A 16,671-nucleotide genomic window follows, 5' to 3' on the forward strand; every position below is an offset into this window, starting at 1 on the left:
TCTGACAACTCAAATTGAAGTAAAATGGCATGTATTTTATTTTTTAGTAAATAAATTATTTTTAGAAAATTATGTATAGAAAAGACTGAGGAAAAATGTCACGGCCTTTTTTATAAAGTAGCTTCAGAAGGTGTGATTATGATTGACAATCACTGTATATTCTCTCCTGTATTTTGTGATATCATCCACAATAGGGTATTTTATAATTAAAATAATCATGTTTTATATTTATATTTCAAGTTTTAGTTGAAATATTCAAGGGATAATATGTATACAGGTATAGGACTCAGTGATACTTAAAAATTCAGCATTGATATCTGGAAGGAGAATATTACACTCCAGAGGTGTGCTTGGTATTCCCTCTGAAGGGTAACTACCATCTTGACTTCTAAAGGAACATTATTTTTGTCCATTTTTTTTTTTGCTTTATAAAGTGTAATCATACAGTGTTTATTCTTCTGTGATTGACTTCTCTTGTTCAAAACTATGAGATTCAACCATATTGTTTTATGTAGTTGTAGTTCATCTTTTCTCATTACTATGTAGTAGTCCATTGTGTGAATAAACCATAATTTTAAAATTCTAATGTTGTTTGGCATTTGGATAGTTGTAGTTTGGGGGTATTTTGTTCAGTGATGACATGGGCATGCTAGTTCATGTCCTTTGGTGAACATGTTTGCATTTCTAGTGTATACCTAGGATTGGAATTATTTAGTCTTTATCTACAAAGTCTTTATCTTTAGTAGATATTGCAGATATTTTTTTCCATAGTGGTTTTATCAGTTTATACTCTCACCAGCAGAATATGAGGATTCCTGTTGTTCCACATCTTGCCAGTCCATGAGCCATGTTAGATGAGATTCTTCAGAGAAATAGAACAATAAGATATCCCTCCTGTTGGTAATATATACTGGGGGAGCAGAATAGGGTGGAGAGGAGAGGGGAAAGTAGAGAGGAGAGGGAGATTTATTAGAGGAATTAGCTCATGCAGTTACGGGGGCTAAGAAGTTCTGTTATCTGCAACCTGGAGGGAGAACCAGGAAAGCTGGTGGTGTAATTCAGTCTGTTTTTTGAAGGCTGAGAACCAGAGGAGCCAGTTGTATAAATCCTAGTCCAGAGGCCTAAGAACCAGGAGGGCCAGCATCTAAGGGCAGGAGAAGATGAATGTCCTAACTGAAGCAGAAGCAAAATTTCCCTTCCTTTGCCTTCTGTTCTATTCAGGTCCTTAACAGATTGGATGATGACTTGCATTTGTGAGGGTAATCTTTATTCACTCTACAGGGTCAAATACAATCTGTTCCAGAAACACTCTCAGTGACCACCCAGAAACAGTGTCTTATCAGCTATCCGAGCATCCCTAGCCCAGTAGAGTTGACATGTAACATTAATCTTCACAAATTTTGTGTTTGCTTTTTGGTGGTTCTGGGGTTAAACCAACAAGTGCTCTATAATCCCTCTATATCTCAAGCCCTTTTTAAGATTTTATTTTGAGATGGTGTTTTGCCAAGTTGCCCAGGCTGGCCTAGAACTTGTGATCCTCCTGCCTTAGCCTCTGGAGTAACTGGGATCACAGGAATCACCATGCCTGGCTCAGAATTAAAATTATTAATTATTACCACTATATACTCATTGTGGTGAGTATATAGTGGTAATACATTGTGTGTGTGTGTTTTTTTAATGTTTTTAATTTTAGAGGGACACACAATATCTTTGTTTATTAATTATTATAATTTTTTAATTTGGTACTGAGGATCAAACCAGAGTCTCACATGTGCTAGGCAAGCACTCTGCCACTGAGCTACAGCCCCAGGCCACATTATGGTTTTAATTTGCCTTCCCTTTATGATCAATGAGTTGTGAACATTTCCTATCTTTTAAACCATAAATTATACTAAAACACTATGTAATATGCAGTTCATTATCAGATATATATTATTTTCATTCCATGGAGCTCAATTATAAGAAGTATTTTGGAGAATGTTTCAAAGGATTTAATAATTTGATCCAAGGTTATGGCTATGGATCTTAAAAGTAGCATACATTTAATATTTAAAGTAAGACTCATGTGTTCATGTAATACCCTATAATATGATATCTAGTGAGATATCATTAGATTATCAAGTATATTGTTGTAACTGAATGTAATTTCCTTTAGACTTCAACTACAAAATGGAAGATATGTTTTCATATGAAAATCCTTCAATAAACTGAGTTGAAATTTTGGCAAAGACACATAAGTAAGTTGATAGCCAGACTCGGTTGGCTATTGTAATCAGGAACACTGGTAGACTCAGATAATATTTGGAAAGCACTATATGGATTTTTAAATTACTTTTGTAGCTTTCAAGTTATGCTTAATATCTTTTTTGTTATTGGATTTTTAAATATTTTACACACTGGTACCCTAACTCCTAATCCTCCATGTGTAGTTTCTCAGAATTCATTCCATTCTTCCTTTTGCCTGAGTCTAAACAAGGTGGAAGGCACAGACAGTACAGAAACTGCCTATACACACACAAACATATTGCCATAAATTGAATTATAGAAGAAAAGAAAGGAAAGGGAAGGACAAATTATTACCCTCATTGGTATTTTAAGATTATAATGCCAGACCAAGCCTGATGGTGCATACCTGTAATCCCAGTGACTGGGGAGGCTGAGGCAGGAGGATCGCTAAGTTCCAGGCCAGCCTCAGCAGTTTAGCAAGGTCCTATGCAAATTAGTAAGACCTGTCTCAAAATTAAAAATAAAAAGGGCTCCGGATATAACTCAGTGGTTAAGCATCTTTGGGTTCAATTCCCCAGTACAAAAAAAAAAAAGAGAAAAGAAAAGAGAAGAAAAATTGTAATTCCAGGCTCATGAAATAAAGTATGGTTTACACTGAACACAGTGCCTGTCTCAAAGTGAATGAGGCAATGATAAAGTTCCACTGTCAGGTTTTTCTCTCTCTTTAGGTGTAGTTGGGAGCCTTCACTTGTCTCCCACCTACCTACCTACCTACCTTTCTCTCTCTCTCTCTCTCTCTCTCTCTCTCTCTTCCTTCCTCCCTCCCTCCCTCTCCCTCTCTTTCTCTCTTTCTCTCTTTCTTTCTTTCTTCCTCTCCCTCTCCTCTCCTCCCTCCCTCCCTCCCTCCCTTTCTCCCTCCCTTCCTCCCTCCCTCCCTCCCTTTCTCCCTCCCTCCCTCCCTTTCTCCCTCCCTTTCTCCCTCCCTTCCTCCCTCCCTTCCTTCCCTCCCTCAGGAGCACTTAACCATTGAGCCACATCCCTTGCTGATTTGCTTAGGGCCCTGCTAGGTTGCTGAGGCTGGCCTCTAATTTACTGTCTTCCTGCCTCAGCCTCTCAGTTTGTTGGGATTACAGATGTGTGCCACCACAACTGGCCCACCTTGTAATTTTGTTTGTTTAGAAAGGGATGTTTGAGATGGACAAAAGAAAGTTGCTGTTAATAAAATTTTCAGAGTGAAACTGTCTCAAGGTAATCCCATGAAGATAAATAAAAGATTAGAAATGCAAAATTTTGAAACCACTGGGAAATAAATTTGCATTTTAGTGACTTTTTGTTGGTACTTATTTTGAGAGAACCTAATGACTTCCATACCCATTAAAATAAAAAACAAAGTAAATTACATTTACATTAATTAGGATGTATCAATATGCCCGATGGTATATACCTATAATTCCATCTCTTGGGGAGGTTGAGGCAGGAGAATCACAAGCCCTTCCTGGGCAACTTAGTAAGATTCTGTTTCAAAATTTAAGAAAAAATAAAATTATAGGGCTGAGGATAGAGTTCAGTGGTAGAGTGTCCCTGGGTTCAATCTCTAGAAACACACACCCACAAGGAGAAAAAGAAAAGGGGAGAAAAAGATATATCAGTGAGGTAAGAAGTTGTATTGTCTATATTGGGTTACTTATGAACAAAGAGAACTAGGGAAAATATTTTAAGAGGAAGAAAATAAAACATATTCCAAATATGAGGAAAGAAAACTGAGGCAGAGGAATTAGGAACTGAATAGCATCTGTCACACTAGGTAATATTAATTGTTTTTGTGGCCAGTTTTTGAAATTTTCCTTGATTTTTGATTCCATTTTTTTTTTTTTTTTTTTTTGTTGTTGTTGTTTTTGTGGTACTGGGGAGTGAATCCAGTGGTGCTTTACCACTGAGCCACATCCTCAGCCCTTTTTATTCTTTATTAAATAAATAAAGATCCTGAGACAGGATCTTGCTAAATTGTTTAGTGCATCACTAAGTTCTGAGGCTGAATTTGAATTTGCAGTCCCTCAGCCTCCCTAGCCTCCTGGATTTCAGGCATGTGCCATCGCACCTGGCTGTTAAGGATCTTCAAAATAACCGTAACTATTTTGCAGGCTATAAGGAGAAAGGTGACATCTGAAATGTGTGGAACATGGACCTTAAAGGATCTAGCATAAACACATACTGCACTTAATTCATATGGAATTGGGATGGGGGAAAAATTATGTGATAAGAGAAGAGCGTGAACACTTAGATGATTTGGATAGAAAACTTTATAAAGACAAGGAACAGGTTAGCTTTGGCAAAGAGGAAAACTTCCAACATCTCCCGGCAGCCATATATAGTTGTACAGTTATGTACTCCCTCAACTCATCCTGTATTTTTGGAAAAAGAAGGATTTGTCTTTCTCTGACATTTTTCTGTTCACATTATGTAATTGGAAATTAATCACTTTAAGTTGAAACTTACCTGTTGGAATAAAATAATTTATGGAATTCACAACAACTCAAATTGTTTCACTACATTACTCTTAGAAATTTTGGATTATAGGGCTGGGGTTGTGGCTCAGTGGTAGAGTGCTCACCTAGCATAAAAAAACAAACAAAGGTATCGTGTCCAACTACAACTTAAAAAAAATCTATATCTATCTATCTATCTATCTATATATATATTGGGTTACTTGATTAACCACAATTACAACTCCTTAGATGCATAGTATCCTCAGATTTCAGAAATTCTTTTCTGAATGAGAGAAACAAAACAACCCACCCAGGAACAAATTGTTTTTTTGGCTGGCAGAGCAACTCTTAGCATACGTTAATCAAACTAAGAACCAGAACTAATCCAAGATTTGGAGTTTTCTTAGCTCTGCTAATTATGTTTATTATTTTGCTTGTATTTTCATTTTTCCTGTTCTCTCAAGTGATTAAAATTTTTTTGTCTTCTTTGAAAAGATCCTATTATTTTGTTTTAGAAAGGATATGTTACAACTAATAAAGTTTTGTAATCCTGTGGTGGCTATGGAAATGTACCATTTAGCTCTCCTGCTAATAGGAGGGAGGCATAGTTGACTGACAGCCCCAGCTGTGGCCCCTTTAGGTCCACCACCTCATCCCTCCTTCCTGTTACTGTGGATTGAACCCAGGAGCATTCTACCACTGAACTATATCCCCGACTCTTTTTATTTCTTATTTTGAGACAGGATCTTGCCATGTTTCCCAAGGTGGTCTCGAACTTGTGATCTTCCTGCATCAGTCCTTTGAGTAGCTAGGGTTATAGGCATATGCCAAAGCTAGCTCCACATCTTCATTCTTGCTGAGGTCACCCTGGTTGTGGCTCTTCTTAAGCCAGTGATTAAGTATGATAGGGTAATATTGTAGGCCCATGCATAAGGGACACGGGATTCCTCTAATGGGCGGAGTATTGTTTATCTATTGCTACTAAGAAATTATCTAAAACAAGCAGTTAATCTCACACAGTGGTCAGGAATCTGGGAGTGGCACTGGGAATCAAACACAGGGCCTTAGGCATGTTAGGCAAGTGCTCTACCACCAAGCTGTATCCTGAGACCTGCTAGGCTTTTAAAAACATAATTCCCACAATGGATTGATAGATATAGCAAATAAAAATACATGAGGAGCTGGGGGTATATAGCTGGATGGTAGAGGGCTTGCTTTGAGCGTAGGAGTCCCTGTGTTTGGTCTCTAGCACACACACACAAAGATAGAAAAATATTTGGAATGTACGTTTAGTAAAAACTATTCATTGTTTTTCTGAAATACAACTGGATATCCTGTATTTCTTTCTGTCTCCATCTTGTTATGTTGTCCAGGGTAACCTTGAACTCTTAGGCTCAAGCAATCTTCCTGCTTTAGCCTCCTGACTAGCTGGGACTGCAGGCCCATCCCCCCACACCCAGTAGGACTTCCTATACTTTAGTAGCCCTACTCCCATCCTCCTGGGATCACTTTGTCTTCTCTGTGCTCTTATGGCACCTTGTGCTATTCTGTTTGTGCATTTACTGCATTGCATTTATTTTTTATTTTTTAAAATTTATATATGACAGCGGAATGCATTACAATTCTTATTACACATATAGAACACAATTTTTCATATCTCTGGTTGTATACATAGTATATTCACACCAATTCGTGCCTTTATACCCGTACTTTGGATAATAATGATCATCACATTCCGCCATCATTAATTACCCCATGCCCCCTCCCTTCCCCTCCAACCCCTTTGCCCTATCTAGAGTTCGTCTATTCCTCCCATGCTCCCGCTTTCTATCCCACTATGGATTAGCCTCCTTAAATCAGAGAAGGCATTCAACATTTGGTTTTTTGGGATTGGCTAACTTCACTTAGCATTATCTTCTGTAACTCCATCCATTTACCTGCAAATGCCATGAATTTATTCTCTCTTATTGCTGAGTAATATTCCATTGTGTATATATGCCACATTTTTTTATCTATTCATCTATTGAAAGGCATCTAGGTTGACTCCACAGTTTAGGTATTGTGAATTGTGCTGCTATTATACATCGATGTGGCTGTGTCCCTGTAGTATGCTATTTGTGCATATTGCATATCGTAGTATATACTGCATTGCATTTTAATTCCCTAGTTAGTTATACCTTCCCACTGAAATGAAACCTCCCTATGGGAATAAACTGGGTCGTGTTTTCCTTTATTCACTATTATGTCTACAGTGCCAAGTTTCATGTTTGTCCTTTAGCAGGTACTCAGCAAATATATGTGAGTTATTCAAAGAATGAGAAAATTTTATTTTACAATTGCAAGCACTTTTACTCCTCCAGCTTTTCTTTGTCTTCCTCCTCCTCATGATGAAGCTCAGAGCAATGCTAATATGAAGAAAGGGCTAGGAGTTTGAGGTTTCAAAAACTGGCTTTTAGAACTTGACTTTTCCCTTCTAATAGGTAGAGGTAACATCTGTTTCCTACCTTGGAACCCCTCTCCCCCACCTCCCAAAAAAGGGAAGAAAGAAATTAAGCCTATTATGTTTCAAGCACTGTGCTAGTTTTAGCAGTCAGATGTTGTTCTTTATGTAGTAGTCATAGACCTCTTTTTGTTTTTGTGGTTCAAGCACTCTACCACAGAGCTCCACCTCCAGCCTGTAATAGGTCTGTGTGGTTGTTTATTTATTTGTTTGTTTGTACTGGGGATTGAACCCAGGGGCACTTTACCACTGAGCTACATCCCCAGCCCTTTTTATTTTTTATTTTGGGTCTTACTGAGTTGCTCAGGGCCTCCCTAAATTGCTGAGGCTGGCTTTGAACTTTTGATCCTCTTACCTCCGTCTCCCACACTGCTGGGAGCCACCATGCCTGGCTGTAAAAGGTTTTAAATAGTATTAGGGACGTGGAATCAAAATAGCCCTGAGTTTAAATCTTTTTTTTTTTAGTTGTTGATGGACCTTTATTTTTAAAATTTATTTAATTATATGTGGTGCTGAGGATCGAATCCAGTGCCTCACACATGCTCTGCAAGCACTCTGCCACTGAGCCACAACCCCAGCCTGTGAATTTGAATCTTATTCTTACTACATACTAAAGGTGACTGCTTGGGCAAAGTATTTAATCATATTTTAGAATGTCACTTTTCTCATCTCTAGAACAGAAATAATCATGTGGTCTCATAAGGGATATTATTAGGATTAAATGGAAAGTAATGGTTCTGCATAGCAGTGTGTCTGTTTTGGGCACACGTGAGTACATAGCAAATCCCTAATGAAACTTTGTGGGCCTGCCATAATGCAATTCCTTGAATGATTTTGGCTTTTTCTTACAGCCATTGACAATTTCTCCAATTATAGATTCTCAGCCAAGCACATATGCCAGGTGTCTGAAGCAGTAGTTTCTCCCTTACTGAGTTGGATTCCTGTGGCAACAACTTAGCAGTAGAGCAAAACTTAGTTGTTTATGAATCTAAAACACTCAGTTTCCTCAACAAAGATGAATAATTCAATGCTTGTAGTATCCCATTCCTGATGACAGTAGACCGCACTGAAGAATCAAAAAGGGGTATTTTTTTTTTTTTTTTGCCACAAACCAGTTTTCTCTGTAGTAACACTTTTGATATCTCCTTAAAATCCAAAGGAGCATAAGGCTCATGAGGCCCCACTTTCTTTTTTTTCCCCAATATTTTTTTAGTTGTGATGGACACAGTGCCTTTTATTTTATTTATTTATTTTTATGTGGTACTGAGGATCGAACCTAGTGCTCACACATGAGACGAATGCTGTACCACTGAGCCACAACTTCAGTCCCTGGCCCCTCTTTCTAAATCTGTGATTCTAAAAATCATGTTCAAGTATGACTTTTGGCTCTTTACTTCTCAGAAGGATTCTTTCTTTCTTTTTAGCTATGTACTTCTTTTTTATTAGTTACATATGATAATATAATGTATTTTGACATATTATTTATTTATATATATATATATATATATGGAATATAATTTCTCCTTCTTCTGGTTGTACATGATGTGGAATTATATTGGTTGTGTAATCGTAATGCACATAGAATAGTAATGTCTGATTCATTCTGCTCTTTCTTATTCCCATTCTTCTTCCCTTCTCTTCATTCCTTTTGTCTAATCCAAAGTACTTCTATTCTTCTCTCACCACCCCTGCATTTTGAATTAGCATCCAAGGTTTCTTTTTATCTTGTAGGTTTTGTTGTTTTTATGGGGGGGATGGGGGGAGCTGGATATTGACCATAGGGCCTTGCACATGTAAAATACATGCTTTACCACTGACCTTCTCAGGAGGTTTCTGTCCTTAGTGGCCTCACTTGTATCAGGATGACTGGTTGTACCACACTTTACTCCATGCTTTTCTATTAATTAGAATAAGGAAAGCAAATTTCATATATGTTAAATTACTTACTACAGATCATTCAAGTAGTCAGCTGGGATTTGGATGCAGGTATCCTGACTCGATTGCAATATGTACTCCACATTCCATTTTTGTTACTGAATGAGAATTATTAAACCTGTGCCTTGGTATTCAATTGTGAGTTGTTAGTACTATGAAGTGCTATCCAGATACAAGTTAATCTCTATGGCAGAGAGTTTGTAATTGATTAGAAAGATGTGATATATACATAAAGATGTGATATATACATAAATAAAAAAGACAGTGTGTGCCAATGATTCATAAAGCCCATAATCAACTTGAGACCTGTAGAATACTTGGGATAGTTAGTTAATGTCGTTTATGTCTGGATTCTTATTCTTAGCTTAATGCTTTTGAGATTTATTCATGTTGCATTCAGGACTTCTTTTCTATTGCTAAATAGTATTTCATTGTGTGGTGTACCACAAATGTTTTATCCATTCATGGGTTGGTGAACATTTGGGATGTTTCCAGTTGAGGACATTATGAATTAAGCTACTGTGGACATTTAAATCCAAATTTGTGTGTTGACGTAAGTTTTCATTTTTCTAAGGTAAATACCCAGAAGTGGAATTGCTGGGTCACATGGTAAGTGTATGTTTAACTTTGTAAGAAATTGCCAAACGTGTTTCCCAAAGTATCTGTGTAATTTGGTATTCCCACCAGCAGTGGTCTAGTTGCCCTTGCCAGTATTTGGCATGCACAAGAATTTTGTTGTTGTTGGGTTATTTAGTTTTGTTTTCATTCTAGCTATTCAGGTAAATTTGTGTGCTCTCTCAGTGTGGTTTTAATTTGCACTTCTCTAATGACTGATGATATTATGAATTTTTGCACGTGCTTCTGTGCTATTAGCGTATCTTCTTTGATTAAGTAGCTATTTAAATCTTTTGTCCATTTTTTTTAAAGTCTTATTGTTTCATTCTGGATATGATTTCTTTATCATGTATATATTTTACAAATGTTTTCTACCACACTGGTTTGTCTGTCTGCCTCTTTCTTTTCTTTCTTTTATTAGGGATTGAACCCAGGTGCCCTTTGTCACTGAGCTACATCCACAGCCCTTTTGATTTTATTTTAAGACAGGGTCTTGCTTGCTAAATTGCCCAAGCTGGTCCTAACTTGTGATCCTCCTGCCTCAGCCTACTGAGTCACTGGGATAATAGACATATACCATTTCACCCGATTTTTATTTTGTTGTTGTTTGTTTATGGTGCTGGGGATTGAACTAGGGCCTTGTGCATGCAAGGCAAGTACTCTACCAACTGAGCTATATATCTCCAGCCCTATTTTTATTTTTTTAAGTACAAATTTCAAAAAATCAGATGTTTTATATTTTGATATTTTGATGTGCAGCTTATCAGATAAGAAAGATAATTTGGTGGTGCTGGGATTCTGGCTCAGTGGCAGAGTACTTGCTTAGCATGCACAAAGTACTATATTTGATCCCAAGCCCTGCCCCTCCCTGCCAAAAAAAGAAAGAAAATATAGTTTGGGCTTGTGTCTCGTGTAAGAAATCTTTTCCTAAGCAAAAATACCAGTTTTTATCTCTGTTTTCCTCTGGAAACTTTAGTTTTAGCTCTTAAGTTTGTGATGAGGTTTTTTTTTTGGCCATACTAGGGATGGAACCTGGGGACAAGGTCTTAATGAATTGCCAAGGCTTGCCTTGAGTTTGTGATCCTCCTTCCAGCTCTCGCCAGAGGCTGAGATTACAGGTGTGCACTGCCATGCCTGGCCAAATATGTGATAAGTTTAGAGTTAATTTTTTTATGTGGAGTGACAGAAGAGGTGAGGATTACCTTTTTTTTTTTTTTTTGCATATAAATATCTAATTATCCCAGTATCATTTGAGGAAAATATTACTTTTTCCTATAGAATTGCTTTGTATTTTTGCCAGATATCAGTTGGATATAATTGAAAGTCTGATTTTAGATTCTGTTTGTTTTGTTAATCCATATGTGTATCTTTGTGCCAGTACCACACTGTCTTAATATACAACAGTTATATTATTATATATTAAGACATTCTATACTGTACCACACTGGTTACTGCAGCTCAGTGGTTTTCATTGAAGGGCATCTTTGCCACCTAGAGATGCTTGGCAATGTTTGAAATCACTTTTTTGGGGTAGGGTAATGAGGATTGAACTCAGGGGCACTCGACCACTGAGCCACATTCCCAGCCCTATTTTATATTTTATTTAGAGTCAGGGTCTCACTGAGTTGCTTAGTGAGACCCTGTGAGTAGCTCACTTTTGCTGAGCCTGGCTTTAAACTCAGAAATCTTCCTGCCTCAACCTCCTGAGCTGCTGGAATTATAGGCAAGCAACACTGTGCTGGGCTTGAAATCATGTTTGATTTTTATAATTTGAGGGTGGGGCAGTTGTCCCTGATAGAGGTTGAAGCCAGGGATGCTGCTAAACATCCTACACAGTGCACACAGGACCATTTCCTATAACAAATATTAGCTATCCAAAATGTAAGTAGTGCTGTAGCTTTATTTACATTTGAAAACGTTGTCTTGAAATCAGGAAGTATAATTCCTCCAATTTAATTCTTTTTCAAATTTGTTTTGGCTATTCTAGGTCCTTTGAATTTTTATATAAATTCTAGAATCAGCTTATAAATTTCTACTAAAACATCTGGTAAGATTTTTAATGGGCTGGTCACAAGGTGTGTCTGTAATCACAGCTACTGGGGAGGTTGAGACAGGGTGATCACAAATTCAAAATCCTGTCTCACAATGAAATTTTTAAAAACCTGCTGGAGATATAGCTCAGTGATAGAACACTTGCCTAGCATGTGCAAGAATCTAGGTTCAATCCCTAGCACTAAAGAAAAAAAAATTAATTTTGTTGATCTATAGTTAAATTTGGGAAGAATTGATATCTTGACAAAATTGAATCTTGTGGTCATGAGCATGTTTTATCCCTTAATTAATTTAAGTCTTCCATAGTTTTTTTCAGCAATGTATTGCAGTTTTTATTATATAGGTCTTACACACACTTTGTAAAATTTGTCCCTAACCATTTATTATTTTGATGCTATTGTATATTATGTATTTTATTTTAATTTTAATTTCTGGTGATTTTAGATGGTAGAATATAGAAATACAGTGGATATTTGTATATTGAACTTGTTGCCTGTGGCTTTGCTAATAAATTCACTAGTAGTAAATTTTTATAAATGCCATAGGATTTCTCACACAGCCAATATTTTCTCTGTGTTTATAAAGATAATTTTACTTATTCTTTTTAAATTTTATATGTTAATTCTTTTTCTTGATTCATTGTGTTGATTAAGACTTCTAGTTCATTGTTGAAGTATTGAAAGTAGACATGGTTATCTTGTTTCTGATTTTCTTTTGTACTTGTGATTGAACTCAGGGGCACTTTACCACTGAACTACATCTCCTGTCCTTTTTATTTTTTCATTTTGAGACAGGGTCTTGCTAAGTTGCTAAGAGTGGTTTCAAACTTGGAATTTTCCTGCCACAGCTGGGATTATAGGCATGTGCCACTGTACCTAGCTAAAGATTCCTGATTTTAGGGGGAAAACACAGTTTTTTAACCATAAGTATGATTTTTAGCTGTAAGTTTTCCTGTAGTTGTCTTTTAGCACATTCAGGAGATTTCTATCTGTTCCTTGCCTCCTGAGAGTTACTATTATGAATAGCTTTTGAATTTTTAAAAATACCTCATTTGTACCTATTAATGATAGTTTTGCTTTTTTAAAAAATTCTACAGATGTGGTGAATTGCATTGATCTTTAATGTTAAACCAACCTTGCATTCCATGTAGATAAGACATTTATATATATTGTCCTTTCTGTTTTTTCCCTCTCCTCCTCAGTCCTGGGAATTGAACCCAGGGTACTCTACCCAGCCCTTTATTATTTTAATTTTTAGAGAGGATCTTGCAAAGTTGCTGAGGCTGGCCATTAATTTGTAATCATCCCACCTCAGCCTCTGAAATCATTGAATTACAAGCATGTGCTACTATGCCTGGCCTTTTTTACATGTTTGAATTCAATATGCTAAATTTTTGTTTAGCATTTTGTGATTTTTCATGTAAGATATTGTTGCAGTTTTTTTAAATAATATTGTTTTTGTTCTTTTTCTAAGAAAAAAATATTTTGACTTTAGTTGCTATCTTGTTTTACATTACCACTTTCAAAGTTAACACTTTATAAGTCTGTTTTGTTTTGTATTTTTAGTTCTGTTTGCCAGGAAATATGCTAAGTTCATCATTTTATATTACCCTCACCACCTCCTTGCAAGATAGGTACTGTTATCATGCTCATTTAGGGATGAGAATACTAAGGTACAAAATAGTTAATAAACTTTCCAAAGTTCTAGATGTTCCATTCAAGTCTTTCAAACCAGAGATTAATCATATAAACACACTGCTCTATATTCATATATTTTTCTAGAAATCTTTCAGTAACATGAAACAATATTGACAAAACCATAAGAAATTTAAAAAGTTATTTATCTACTAATCTAAAACTACCTCTTTAATGCTAATCTATCCCAATAATCTATGTTCTTATTTTTCATTTTATTTTGAGGGTGTCTCTGACAGTTGGCATATTAGCTAAGCAATTTATAAACTTTATGAAGCACACTTTTTGTGGATTAACTTTAATATTTCTAATTCATTGCTTTCATACTCAGAAGTTTACTTTCATAAGTTTAAATCTTACATCTATTGAATGTTGATCTGGATTAGAGCTTCCTTGAGAAAAAGTGTTCTTTTAGTCTTTAATATCCTCTATTCAATATACTCAGTAATATAAGCAAGCATATTATATTTATATCTTATTATAGTGTGACTGAAGAACAGGGAAAGCAAAAGTAGATGGAGTCGGGGAGATGGTGGAATGAGACAGACATTATTACCCTATGTATGGGAATGATTGTACGAATGGTGTGACTCTAATTTATGTACAACCAGAGAAATGAAAAATTGTACTCCAATTGTGAAAATAAGTAAACAAAAAAAATGGAATACAAGTGCAAAAAAAAAGTTGATGAAAAGGTGTCTTCTACTTATTAACTATTCCCATGTTGCACATATACTAGATTATTATAGACATTTTGGCCTCAAAAATTCCACTGTGGGAAGCCTGAGTTTAGCTGGTTAGCATGTGGGACCCAGTTTAAACTCTACTATCCCATGGTCAAATCTGTGAAAACACAGAGAATCAAAGTAAGAAATAGAATGAAAACTAACAATCCAAATTAATGTGCACCAGGCCTCAGAAGAAATTTCCATGAGTCAAAGTAAAGATAGATTCCTAAGATAGAATGACAAGGACAGTCAAGAAAAAGGTTAATCTCTACTTCATACTTATAAGCTTAAGGAAGTTAAGTCTTGGCTAACCAGCCTTGCAGCTACCCCAGATGTTGCAACTGCTTTCTTCAACATCCAGGTCTCTTTTTCTTCCTTACATCTCTCTTATCATTATTACCTCTCTACTTCCTTTGGTGACCACAGTCATGTAAAGGCAATGGTAGAAGTAGATTATGGTGCATTTCCAGATGGAAAGATACTGGTAACAAGAAGGTACAGAGAGAAGAAAATTCATGGGAATGGTATGCATTTTTTAGCCTTATCTTCGTTTGTTTTGTGTTGCTATCACAAAATACCTGAGGCTAGTTACTTTATATATTAATTATGGAGGATGGAAATCCAAGATTGGGTGGTCTCATCTGGTTGGCCATTGGTAAGGGACTTCTAGCTGCAGTCACAGTGTGGCAATGGCATCATGGCAGGAGTATAAGCAGAAGACAGGTTACATGGCAAGACAGGATGACAGGGAATGGGGAAGGCCAGATTTGCTCCTTTTATAACAATACATGTCTTGGAAACTCACAAAGATACTAGATTCAATATAGTATTAAAATAGAACATTTTGAGGAGAATTAATATCTTTAAGCATATACTCTAAGCATCTGGGGAAGGGTTAAAAGGCTTCTAGAGAGGTATAAATAAAAGTAATTTCAGATTTTCTGCTGCACTATTAAATGGTTAAAAATGAACAGTATTTATCGTGTTATTAGGAGAAAGAAAATGTTTGCAGTATTGTTTTTCTAAAGGCAAAATAATAGAACATAGTGTTAAAGAGTAGTAAAAATAATAAAGACTGACAGAATATAAGACCATTTGGGGCTGGAGTTGTAGCTCAGTGGTAGACTACTCACCTCATACATGTGAGACACTGGGTGTGATCCCTAGCACCACATCTATAACACACTCCCACATACATTTTTTTAAAAATAATATAAGACTATCTTACTAGTAATTGAAATAAAATGATTATGTAAACATATAAGTTTACAAGATAGAGGGCTGGGGTGTAGCTCATGGGTTGAGTTCTGGCCTAGCATGCAGGAGCCCCTGATTCACTGACCAGTAATGCATATATTATACACATGCACAGAGGGTAGAGACACAGATTATATTAAAAAACCATATCTAATCAGGTTTGGTAATTCATACCTGTAATCTCAGCTACATGAGAGAGGCAGGAGGATTGCAGGTTCAAGGCTAGCCTGGGCAACTTAGTAACACCCGGTCTCAGAAAAACAAACAAACAAACAAAAAAACATTGAGACTGTAACTCAGTGGCAGAGCACCCCTGGATTCAATCCCCAGTACCACAAAGCACAACAAAACAAAAAACAAAATCTAATCTAGGATTCCTATTGCCTGATTTTGAGGCTTACTATTAGCTACAGTAATCAAGATGAGCTACACCCCCAGCTCTTTTTATATTTTATTTAGAGATAGGGTCCTACTGAGTTGCTTAGCGCCTAAGTTGCTGATGCTGGCTTTGAACCTGTGATCCTCCTGCCTCAGCCTCCCTGGAGCCACTGGGATTACAGATGTGAGCCACCGCGCCTGGCTTCTCCATCACTTCTGACCTTAATTGCAAGTTCAGAGGTTTCCAGAACTATTCTTAGTTTCAATAATTCATTAGAAAGGCTACCAGAACGCATTGAGAGGTGTTTTACTCATGGTTAACAGTTTATTACAGCTGAAGGATGAGGAGTAAAATCCATCAAGAGAAAACGCACAGAGTTCAGGAAAGACCCACAGTGCATTTTTAGTATTTCAGTTTAAAAGTCTCAGTAATATTGAAGAGTGATTAAAGTTAGAAAAAATTTGTCTTCCTGTCTAATGATTAGAGAGATGATAGAATAGTTACTTTAAAGCCCCTTTCTTTATCTCTGACATCTGGATCATATATGAGTCTGGTTCTAATGATTGCCTTATTTCTTGATAAAGACTCCCACCTTTGTTTGTGTTTGTAATTTTTAATTTAATACCAGATGTCATGTATAAAAGGACAGTAGTGACAGGTAGATGGTGTTTGTGCCTGGAAATGGATGTACCTCCTCTGTCAGGCCATTGTTGTGTCAATCAAATGGAGTTGAGGTGGGTTTGGATTTGGACATTGCTGGGATTACCTTCTAGGTACCTCAGTGTTGTTATCTTGATTT

General features: G+C 36.5%; 1 protein-coding gene across 8 annotated transcripts in view; it reads left to right on the top strand.

The window, feature by feature from the left end:
- The window catches only part of Tfdp2 (transcription factor Dp-2), a 161,341-nt gene that overhangs the window by 66,322 nt on the left and 78,348 nt on the right, over nt 1-16,671 (top strand). The window contains exon 2 of one of the 8 annotated variants that reach the window (XM_071615593.1): nt 9,722-9,756. The exons of 6 other annotated variants lie outside the window; for them this stretch is intronic. Coding sequence is in view for 1 of the 2 variants with exons in the window: in XM_071615587.1 (XP_071471688.1) it covers nt 14,676-14,760 (85 nt within the window). In the remaining variant the exon portion in view is untranslated. Of the gene's footprint in view, nt 1-9,721; nt 9,757-14,663; nt 14,761-16,671 lie in introns of those variants that run through there. One more of the 8 variants, XM_071615587.1, reaches the window with a different exon arrangement.

The sequence above is a fragment of the Marmota flaviventris genome, chromosome 8, assembly GCF_047511675.1.
Source record: "Marmota flaviventris isolate mMarFla1 chromosome 8, mMarFla1.hap1, whole genome shotgun sequence".
Taxonomy (NCBI): domain Eukaryota; kingdom Metazoa; phylum Chordata; class Mammalia; order Rodentia; family Sciuridae; genus Marmota; species Marmota flaviventris.